The sequence below is a fragment of the Sinocyclocheilus anshuiensis genome, unplaced genomic scaffold (genome assembly GCF_001515605.1).
Source record: "Sinocyclocheilus anshuiensis isolate Anshui unplaced genomic scaffold, SAMN03320099.WGS_v1.1 scaffold450, whole genome shotgun sequence".
NCBI lineage: Eukaryota > Metazoa > Chordata > Actinopteri > Cypriniformes > Cyprinidae > Sinocyclocheilus > Sinocyclocheilus anshuiensis.
The window spans coordinates 1,173,249-1,185,203 of NW_015546056.1; the positions used below are offsets into that span (position 1 = coordinate 1,173,249).

The 11,955-nt window shown below is 34.9% G+C and overlaps 1 protein-coding gene across 1 annotated transcript in view; it reads right to left on the reverse strand.

Moving 5' to 3' along the window:
- Window positions 1-10,613, reverse strand: part of LOC107699279 (Golgi-specific brefeldin A-resistance guanine nucleotide exchange factor 1-like) — a 36,802-nt gene extending 26,189 nt beyond the window's left edge. The window contains exons 1-6 of the mRNA XM_016500491.1: window positions 10,341-10,613; window positions 9,225-9,333; window positions 8,773-8,833; window positions 5,027-5,081; window positions 2,954-2,989; window positions 892-1,036 (exon numbers count right to left, since the gene is read on the reverse strand). Of these exons, the coding sequence (XP_016355977.1) occupies window positions 892-1,036; window positions 2,954-2,989; window positions 5,027-5,081; window positions 8,773-8,833; window positions 9,225-9,333; window positions 10,341-10,421 (487 nt within the window). The 5' untranslated portion in view covers window positions 10,422-10,613. The remainder of the gene's footprint in view (window positions 1-891; window positions 1,037-2,953; window positions 2,990-5,026; window positions 5,082-8,772; window positions 8,834-9,224; window positions 9,334-10,340) is intronic.
- Between the last annotated feature and the right edge of the window lie 1,342 nt (window positions 10,614-11,955).

Sequence of the window (11,955 nt, forward strand, 5' to 3'; positions counted from 1 at the left end):
TCCTCCATAAAATGTGCTGCACACATCTGAATATTTGGGTTGAACTGTTCTGGAACAGTGTTGTAAATACAACTTAACCACTGATTTCTAGTCGTGTCCTCTTTTGGAAGGCCAAACACAACGAGAAACACAGCGTCACACACGGCGACCTTGAGTGAGGAACGGCCGGCGGATTCGACGAAGGAGCGGCCGGCAAACACACAGCGACTTCACGACATGGCAGCGGGGGAAGCAACAATACTACAGCGACAATAAAAGTTACACCTTCTTTCTTTGCGTGAACATTTGGACGGCGTTATGCAAATCTTCCCACATCGTGACGTAGATATGTGGGGGCGGGGGCGTGTTAGAACGAGCCGTTTTAGGTAGGCGTGGCTGACTCTTAACTTTTATAAAGAATATCTCTTTGGATTTGAGACTTTAGTCTTTGCAACTTTACAGATCTTCTTTATGACCCAGAGCTTGTATCACTACAAAGAGAAAGGAAAAATTTAAATCGCATCATATGACCCCTTTAAACAATATTAACAGCTACGACTTTTGATTTTAATAAAACACTAGTAAATGTTGAAATTAACATTAACTACGATTAATAAATGCTTTAGAAATATTTTCTATTGTTAGTTAGTTAACTAATGTGGAACCTTATTGTAAAGCATTAACAAGATTTATATTTCAAATAAATGCTTTTATTTTTAACATTATTTTAAAATTATAATAATATTTTACAATATTACTGAAAATGTGATCAAGTAAAGGCAGCCTTGGAGAGCATAAGAGGCTTCTTTCAAAAACACTTAAAAAATCTTACAGACCCAAACTTTAATTAGTAATGTAAATGAAAATGACTTAAAAACACAAGCTGGATCTAACTGACTTATGTTGGTATACCTGAAAGGTTGTTGGTGAGGGTGCTGGACTGGCCTGGATCCATCTGTCCTGAGGGACTGCGTACCATGTGACGAGGGGGGCGGGGAGAACGCTTCTGTTTCTTCCACTTGGACGACTCGCTCATTCCCCCGGCTCTCATCTTTAGCTTCAAAACAAACACAGACTTGTTAAATCAGGCCAAATGCTGCAGTTCACTGCACAAAAGAACCAGGCAGGCACGCAAGACGAAAACATAATCTCATGACACCTCAAATTATCATAAAAAACAATGCCACCACTCAAAAAGATGCATAAACACACATAGTCGTGTCATTTTATCAAAAAACTCTTGGGTCTTTATGTATGCTGAGGTGATTGTGTTCACTTTTATCAGTATATAAATGCTTAAATCAGTAAAACTAATGTGATTTACATACAGGATGTTATTATTTGTATAGGGATGAGAAGCAATAAAAATGGTACCAGTTACTTAATCACATTAATGTTTCTTTTATTATTTTTGAAGAAACATCTGACAGTAGTGCACCCTCACACACAGAACAGAATGATGTGATTCTGGAGAAATATTTTTTTCTTTTTTTTGTTTTGCCCATTTTTTAGGCAAAATGCTGTTTAAGAATATATTTACCCCCATTTCCAAAATTCTAGTAGTAAAATTATTTTCAACTGATGTTTCTACAGTAACAAATCAACACATTTATGGTAATAATGGCTTTTGAAAACATATTTTGTCAGCATAGTGTTTTCACATTCAATTCAGATTGCAAGCTCACAACTCAGCTACCCATTCATTCTCCTATAGGGAATTTTAAAAAGTCTTCAAAGCAAACAAATATTGAAAATTGGACAAGTCAAAGGTAAAGAACTGTGTATTTAATGGCTTTCATTTGGAAAGAACTAGAATCCCATAAAGTAGGGCTGCAAGATTAATTGTATTTTATTCATGATCACAATTTCTGCTTTTCTCAATTAATTTAATGTAATCATCTGTAATATTTGCCCACTGGTTATTTATGCTGAGAAAGCTTCTTTTTTTTTTTTTTTGACATTTCCTTTCTCCTGAATTAGTAACAAGCCTCCACAAGCTTTCATGCTTGTGGTTGCCAGATGTCAAGAGTTTAAATTCCCTAATCAAAGCTTCTCTCTTAAATGGATACATTTTCTGCCCAGTGTTTTACTTAATCTTTCCAAGCTGGCAACCTTGCGCACATGCTCTCTCCACACTAGGTGCTGAATAAATGCACTTACGCAACATCTGTGCCACAAAATAATGTGTGTTGTTTTAATAGAAAAAAAACGTAAACAATTTGGAATTATTGTAATTAACAAAAGGAGTTTAACTGCTTTTTAGAAAACCTTCCTGAAGGTTTTACAGTTTTTCATATAATATAGACTGTTAATGTAGATAAATATAATAAATCAGCAAACTAGAAAAAGGTAAATTTATTCTCTTGATTTATGCTTATGTGAAGGTGCAATAATTCTAAAAAAATGTAAAAAGAAATTCTTAAATGAGAATGATTATAATTTGATTATCAGTCTATCCATTATTGTGCAGAATTATCTGATTGATGATTTCTTTAAAGAAGCATGGGTAACATAGTTACAACAAAACCATATACCATCAATGAACAAACTCACAGTTCACAGTAAGTCTTTCTTTATAGTATATTGTTAAAAAACAACTCCCCTATGGAGAAAATGAATGGGATTATTACTTCCAGAACCTGATTATTGCACTCTATTGTGGTGCAGAAAACGGTCTACCATTTTAGTCTGTTTTTTCATATGCATTAGCAGAAGAATGCAGTTAAATGCGTTTTTAATTAAAATACATTAAAAACAAACTGAAACAGTATCAAAAAAAACATCTAATGCTTGTCTCAGCTTGTTTCACTAGCTTTCAAGAAACACTGTATTCAGTGAATTCTAACATCAACATGAGACCAAAAAAGTAACAAAGAACTTCAACCTGGACCTGTTATACTGTCAAAACACTGTCATATGTTAAATACATGGGGGTTGTACAAGGTTAAAGTGAGTCTGATCTCTTCTTCCTTACCTGCACTCGTTTGTTTTTCCATAAGATATTGTAAGCCTCAGGAGAGAAGGGGCAGGCCCCGGGATTAGTGATGGACATGTCACAAGCTCAGAGGGAGACGCATGACATGGGAGCACATAGAACTTCATGCATGGGGTGTACATGGGAGAAATCGACACGCATACCAGGACGACATCCATGCACACACATTCATTATCAGGAACTCAATAACACGCTCATTCAACGACATTAACCCGATGCATCTCTGAGAGGAAACGGAGGGAGTAGCACTTCAGCATACGTTACAAACAAACACCTATTAATTGGGGAGACTAACCAAGGATAAAAAATAATAGGTGCAATAAACAGACCAGGAACACACAGAGCATGCAAAATGGCAGTCAAATAGGATTTCTGGTCTTTAAAGAATAAAACAAAAAAAAACACTCGAATGAATATAAATTCAAATACAGAAAGTAACATTCAAATGAAACTATGGAACCAAAATGAACATATGAAAATAAAAGTCCTGATGTGGTTTCACCTCAACTCAGTGTATTTGCATAAAGTATAAAGCTGGACCTAAACTACAGGTATGTTACATAGTTTACCCATGACTGTTCATCTAATATTCTTTCTTTAGAATGACACATCTCTCTAAATTCACTTCATACTCATTTGAAGTATTATTTACAAACCCTAATATTTCCATATTAAAAAAACATTGTTTAACAATCCATAGGAATAGCTACTTGCACATTTCCGTTTTTTTTTTGAAGGGATGATTTGGGTCTAGAACAAGTTAAGCTTCATTGACAGCATCTGTGGCACAACGTCAGTTGCCACAGACCAAGGGTTCCCCAGGTTTTTTGCCAGCCAAACCCCTTTGACAAAAGATTTTCTTCAAGCATCTCCTGAGATTTTAAGGTAATAATAATTTAACAACACATTTGCATGACATGCACAGAAACAACATTTTGTCTTTGTAAATGTTTAGATTTTTAAAAAATATATTTTTACTATTTTTAATTTCTATAATTATTACTTTTAAATTGCTTATTTAAAGTAAAGGGCTGCATGATTTGGTAGGAAAAAAATTACTGGGATTAATTTGGAATGTACTGCAAATTGAACTGCGATATGATAAATGTTTCATAAAAAACATCTTATGAACTCCTGTTTTAAAAGCACAAAATTCTTAACTACTTTTTATCTGTGAATAGTAATAGTAAAATTATATTCAATTTTCAAGCAATTTTGTCAGTTTAGGTAATACAAAGTTTCGTCTTGAAACTTGAATAGAAGCATTTTGAACAAGAAGAAATTACATGCCACAGATGTTGTCAAAATAGCTGAAATTGTATTGGATTGAGATTATCCCTTAAAAAAGATGATGAGAACTCATTTTTGTTGCTATGATAAATGGCTGCTTTTATTCCTTAGCGAATCTCCCCACCATGCATTCAAACATAAAGCCATGCGTCCCGGCGTATTTATAGGGGTCATATGATCCAATTTCAATTTTTCCTTTCTCTTTGAAGTGTTACAAGCTCTTGGTGCATAAAGAAGATCTGTAAAGTTGCTAGCTGCAACCCAATAAAAACTGCTGTTTTAATGCATGTAAATGTGCTATACCCTCTCTAAGCCCATCTGATTGGTGTTTCTAGGCTGATCTGCATAAATAAAATCCTGTGTGTCCAGAATACAGCCTGGGATCTGCGAGTTGGAACAGGCAAATGGGCACAGGATGAACTCGACAACAAAAATCAGGTATGAAAAGACAGGAGAAGAGAGAATCTTTGATCCCTAAACAATTGAGATGAAAAGAAGCAAAGGTCTTTCAAATACAGAACCAACTGTGACTGGAAAACACAGTTAACTCTCACTACATACTATTTTCCATCTCCTGACCTGATGGATGACACACACACACAGGTATAATAATTATGCAACAGCTACTGACCTCACTTATGGTTATGAAGACCTCTACGTAACAAAGCTCATAAAGTAAATGAGAAATGAGGAAGGCAGATGGGAAACAGGTGTAAAGGGTCTGGAGGGAGAATGAAGATCTGGGGAGGATTTTATATTTACCTTCTTCATGTTAGTGCCCACATAACTCTTGGCCTCCTCTTTGAACTGTGGCAATCTGAAAAACAAATATTACAATATTACTGCATGCATTTATGGCACCACTTTTTTTATGAGTGTTATAGAGGTGAAGAGTGACATTTTTGAACTACTACTAGCACAAATACAGAACCACAATCTGTGTAAGTGGCCCAACTGGGTGTGACATAATACTGAACCAACTACATGAGTTTGGGATGAAACTGTGTTTGTCTGACCAAAGACAGAGTTGTTATTTTCACAGTTCTGTTTGGTGTGACAAGCTCTGCAGAAATAACACAGTTCGGTTTTAAAGGTCAATGTCTTTCAAAAATTCAATTTTAAAATGATTCTCTAATGTACAAATCAGGGATTTTCAAACTCCAGACACGCTTAGAATTCAAACCTTGAATTTGTTTCATAACTGATAAACTTTGTACTTACAGAACTGAATTGAATTAATACAGAACTAAACTGATCTATATTTTAACACTATTGTCATCTAAAATTCAAGTTGTTTCATAATTGATAAATATTGCAAAATTAACGGTTACTTTATTACTATGAAGCTGCATTGAAACAATCTGTATAAATAAATGTCAATAATATAAATAAAAATAAATAAATTTGACTTGACTTTAGGGGGCTGCAAAGAGGTGCTTAGGGGTCGGTGGAATTTTATTTAATTTTTTCTGGGAAAAAAACATTGGAAAATGTATTTACAGCTGTCAAAGTTAACATATATGTCAAATACATAAGAATTTTATTCAAATATGGGTTAAAATTAAAAAAAATAAAAAATAAATAGACCAGATATTAAATACATGTAATCATATTTTTTTTTTTACATTTTCCAAATTTTGTTTTATTTTGCTTTCTAAAGACTAGATGGAATAATTAATGAGTATTCACAAATATAACAAATAATTATTTACAGCCTTAAGATTCAGATGTTTTCAATTGAATGCAAAGTAAAAAATTAAGTGCAATATAAAAGTCAATTATTTAATTTTGGAATTATGTCTTTATAATATGATGCTTAATACCTTTCTCACACAGTATAAATAGGTCTTTATCCATGTAATTTTGAAGATGACATATATTTGCTTCATATATTTTAGAAAAGGGGTCCCTTGCAAGGGTTTTTGTCATTTTCTGGGGGCTTTGGCATTAAAAAGTCTGAAAATTAAATACTCCAAATGTTCTGAGTAAAATTCGAGCCACATCTAGTTTCCCAAACTGCAGATGAATTAACTCATTCGGAATCATCATTCTCTCTAAAACCAAATCGGAGGAGAGACAATATGTCCGCAGAGTCAGCATCTCTGCTCCCAGGGCGTGACTTTTGACCCCCTGCGCTGGTTCATTAGCTGAATTAGATGGATGATGTTCTCAGCCTCGAACGCATTGTCTGCATGTGTGTGTGTTGTGTGGACACTGCGGCTTTTCCTCGAGTGAGATGTCAGCGCTCGCACAGGCAGGCTGGGAGAGACGGCTCCTGATGTTAACTCTGCTCCGCGTTAATGGAGTGTTGTCTTGCCGGCTTGATTATAGGATGATCTGTGAGTCCAACAGATTAACATCCCTAATGCTTTCAGCAGGCTGCTTAAGCCTCCTTCTGAGCACTCAATAAGATCCGCTGTTCATTACTCTGGCGCTCTCTCGACCACACACACACACACTCTACATTCACTGCTTATTACCCTTAGGCACACAGAAATACACACACTCATTATTAAGGCCTTTCACACCCTCATTGTGAAGGCGATGTGGACAAGAGGGTCTGGGCAATAAGAACATGCACAATGGGAGCGGCAAACTCAGGTTGTGAGTTTGTGTGTGTGTGTGTGTGTGTGTGTGTGTGTGTGTGTGTATTTGATATTGTGTGTGTGTGTGTGTGTGTGTGTGTGTGTGTGTGTGTGTGTGTGTGTGTGTGTGCATTTCTGATATTAAAAGGCGTTATCAGCTATAATTAAAAATTATTAATGAATGCTACTCATCTGAAGGACGTTTACAGTGTGTGAAATTATAAAAACAAACAGCGGATGTTTACATGGTTTGAAAACCGGGTCAAAACACTTATATTATTCAGACGCTTCTTTTTAATGCAAAAAATATGATCTGTTCTTTTTTGATGAAGTATTTCATAAGAGACCAAATTTTGTCATTATTTCTTTGTTGCGCGTATATACGTGTGTGTGTGTGTGTGTGTGTGTGTGTGTGTGTGTGTGTGTTTGTGTCCACCTAATCTATATGCAGATGGGTAGAGTGAGATGTGCTCCGCGGTCTCATCCTCTCGTCTGTACGGGATGTGACTGGAAGTCTAATGCAAGTGGATACGCACCTCTCATAAATGCCACCCCATAATCATGTTATTGCATTAGAGCAGCAGTACACTATGACCTGCACGAGAAGACTAAGGGCTTCTGCTCACAATTACACCACAATCATAGAACTGCATGTTAGATATGAACTAGTCAGAGCTAAAATTTAAAACTACATATTTCTAGATCGTTCATGATTATGATATATGGGCCATTTCAAGTCCATAATGATGTCAGTGAACTATATCTGCATTTAATAATGGTATCTAGACATTTATGGCCAAGAACATGTTACAAATTGCAACGTTTGAATATCACCTTGGAATTTAATATTCTTAACATTCAAACATATGTAGACAAATGATATCATGAATAATTTAAGGTTCTAAAGTAGGCCCAGATGGTTAACTTTTTTCAACATTTTCCACACTGATTTTAAGGGAACGCCTGTGAAATTTAGCAGAATTCATTTACTACACTTATTTGTAACTTTTTCTATTGGACATATTGATAATTAATTAATTCAATTAAATAAATGCAATTCAATTCAACATTTGGGGAAAGTAAGGTTTATTTAAATTAATTTATTTTTAAGAAATGTTTTAAATGATTAAATTGATTAAAATAAGTGTAAAATTATTATTAAATTGTATTCAAATTTTAATTTATTAAATTGACTTTAAGTGACAGTAAAGACTTTTACATTGTTTAAAAAAAAAATTATTTCAATAAATGCTATACTTTTGAACTTTGTACTCGAAAAATCTTTACAAACATGGTGTCCACTGTCCACAGAAATATCAAAGCCGCGCAACTGTTTTCAACATTAATAATAATAAGAAAGGTTTCTTAATGCAATAAATCAGCATATTAGAATACTTTTTGAAGGACAGTGTGGCACTGAAGACTGGACTAATGATGCTAAAAATTCAGCATTGCATCACAGGAATAAATTGCATTTTATAGTAATATAATTTTGCAGATTTTTGATCAAATAAATGCAGCCTTAGTGAGCATAAGAGACTTCCAAAAACATTTAAAAATCTTAGTGATGCCAAAACTTTTGAAAGGGACTATTTGAAGCAATTTTTATGTTTCCCCCATACACTGTGGTCCAGAGAGAGAGCACTGCAGAAGCAGATTCTGTGTGGGCCTGGTAATTAGCCATGCTTTGCATTGTCAAAGACTGATGCTTTCACCTGTCCCTATCTGCGTGTGAGGGGAAGTCAGAAACCTCCAGAGGTAATTGAGAGAGGCCTGAGAGTGAAACCAGAGCCCGTTACGGAGACAGACCCAGTTCCTGTTGTGTTTGGTCTCAGGTTCGGTTTGATTATGTGAACAGCAAGAACACGACTCTGTTCCTAATCCCCATCTCTACATCCCCTCTTCCATTCTCTCTCTAGTTACCTGGAGAAGAGCAGCTGCACCATGTCCACCAGCGTGTGCTCAGCTGACTTTCTCAGCAGCTCTGTGATGAGAAAAGAGCAAAACCAGAGGGAAAAAAAAAAAACAGAGAGAAAGAAAAGGAAATGTTAGTCCAGAGGACAAGAGCAGCACCTCAGCGGCTCAGAGTCCAGACTCTGTTTGGTCAGGATTAGAGCAGGGGTTTATTACAGTCCTGAGAGCACAGGAGGCAGATTCACATATTGAGCAGTTCAAGATTCAGGATGAACAACATTTAGATTTTATACAAAGCTATTTACAATGCACTTTAAGCATACATTTTCCCCTGGGGATCAAACTCATGACCTTGGCATTGAAAGAGCCATGCTCTCCAAGCTGAGATGATACAGAAAAGTGAAAAGCACAAAGAAAATCAAAAAAGACACTTTTTATAGTTTCCCCTTAATTTCACTTACCACTTAATCTCATTTCAAAGCATATACGGAAACAGGACTGCATGATCTCACAAACAGATTCATTGGTCAGATGGGCTCCAACGGGAGTCAGCAGCAAAGTCCTTAAAACCTGGAAATAATAATATAATTAATAATATAATAATGATTTAAAAAATTACAAAATCTTGTACTCAAACCACTTATCTGGATGCATATCAGACTAGTATGCAGTACTGGATTATCAGATTAATCATCTGATTCCCTAGATTTTTGCGTTTTAATATGTTGCAATTTTATTTTATAAGTACAAATATTATTTGTTATATATACACTGATGTTTATAAACAGTATAATAGAGATAGAAGACATTTATAATGTTACAACAGATTTCTATTTCAAATAAATACTGTTATTTTGAATTTCCCATTGATCAAAGAATCCTGAAAAAAAAACATACATCATGGTTTCCACAAAAATAAGCAGTAGAATCATTTTCAATAGTGATAACACCACAAAATCAGCATATTAGAATGATTTCTGAAGGATCATGTGACATTGAAGACTGGAGTAATGATGCTGAAAATTCATTAGTGATTTACAATCACAGGAATAAACTATATTTTTAAAATATAGTAGTCAACATTTGAAGTGGATCAAATAAGTTAATCAAAGTTGTCCTAAGACAAGAACGCATTTTGGTTTTCGGACAACTTTGATATAAGGTTTTGATCCACTTCAAATGTTGACTAGTGTACATTAAAATGCGATCCATTTTAAACTGTAATATTATTTCACAATAGGATTGTTTTTACTGTATTTTTGAGCAAATAAATGCATTCTTGGTTAAGTGACTTAAAAAAAAAATAATAATAAAATAAAAAAACATACCAACCTCAGTTTGAACAGTAATGTACTTTTACATGTATTTAAAAACAAACAACAATTATTTAAAATATGTATTAAGATATTTTTTGTTTATTCAATTATTTTTAATATATTTATAATGAATATTATTATTGAAAATATTCACGATAATTTTAAAAAATATATTTTTTTCATTACAAAACAAAAAAAGAAAAGTTGGCACTACCACACAATACGTAAGAGATCTAGTGTGATTGTTTTCTAGTGCATTACCTGGAGGATTTTCATCAGCACCACCTCATCACTGGCAGGGTCGGTGCCCACAAATCTTGCATGTGTGACTGCGTCGGCCATGTTCTCGATGCCCTCCGCTGCCCCTTCATGATTGGCATCTGTGGAGGACAGGGACGTGAAATTTAAAACAAACTAAAAATATCCTAATATATTCCCCCTCACTCTCTCATTAATGTTCCTGATTCTCAGCCAGATAAGTTGTACGTGGGTCATAATGACATGACCATGGTTACATGATTAATCTTACACAATTAACCTGGTCACCGGTTCAACCCCCACATCACTATCAACTGACCACACTCCAGGTGAAGAGCGCCGAACAGCCATCTGACATCTAAATCACCAGATGTGTGCGCTTTTGTGGACGGCCTGGTAAATTGGCTGTCTAGGCAACGATGTTTTGAAACCCAAGATAGGCCAGATAGCAGGCTGGAGCCAGGCTGCTTTTTCTTTCCCATCGCCTTTAAAGAGCATTTCATTAACTAATAAGCACAGGCTGCCTGGGGAGGAGGCTGGGGCTGTGACTGCAGGTAAAGCCTTGACACAAGAGTGCATTCCACTTATTAGCAGGCAAATAACACACAGAAAGAGAGAGAGAGAGACTGAGACACAGGACAGCCTTTACTCTGAGTGAGAACCCAGATAGTTGGATAGTCTGGAGAAAGGCTTCAAATCGCCAAACTTTTTAATAATTGCCCAGTGATTAAATAGGAGGGCAATATACTGGTTGAAGCCAGGTTCATTTCTACCACTGTTATGCAAAATGTTGTCAGATATGGAGGAGGAGCTTGTGTGGTGTTGACCCTCCGCTAAGCACCGCCCCCCTGTTACAGCTGCCAACACTTTCAAGCTTTACTACAAGAGCCTGCCTGTTCAACTGCGAGAAACAACTGCATTAAATAAATGAATACAAAAACTATTAAATAATGTGCATTTAAATTTAATTACTATATACTATACTATATAGTTACTATATATAACATTATATTATACTATATTATATACACTATAATTCAAAAGATTGGAGTCAGTATGTGTTTTTTTTATTTATTTTTTTTTATAGTTATATATTTATATATTTATATGTTATATATTTATAGTAATGATGCTTATAAATGATCAGAAGTGTAAAGAAAAGAAAAGAAAAGAAAAGAAAAGACTTTTACATCGGAGGAGACACTACAGGTAAATAGTATAAAAACTAAATAATAAAATTTCAAGTTGTTGTATTACAAGTTTTCTCCAAAACACATGAATACAATTTTGTATTAATACAAAACTAGTAATCATTTATAATAATGTATTAAATTGAGAACATATATTTTTTCCATATATAATTAAATTAGGAACAAAATATTATATTAGCTAAATATTTAAAGCTGCAGTCCATAAGTTTTGCCTCTTTATCGCCATCTGTTTGAAACCTGCAATTGCAGTTATTTGCGGAAATATTTTCTTTACGTGAGTTGTGCACCGGCACGGCTCCTCAGCACGGATGAATCTAATGTTTTGAGGAGTATGTGTGGCTGTCAGTCACCGCACTGGTGTAGTACTTTAGAATCACAGACTCTAGCCTAGGTCTTGGAATATATGA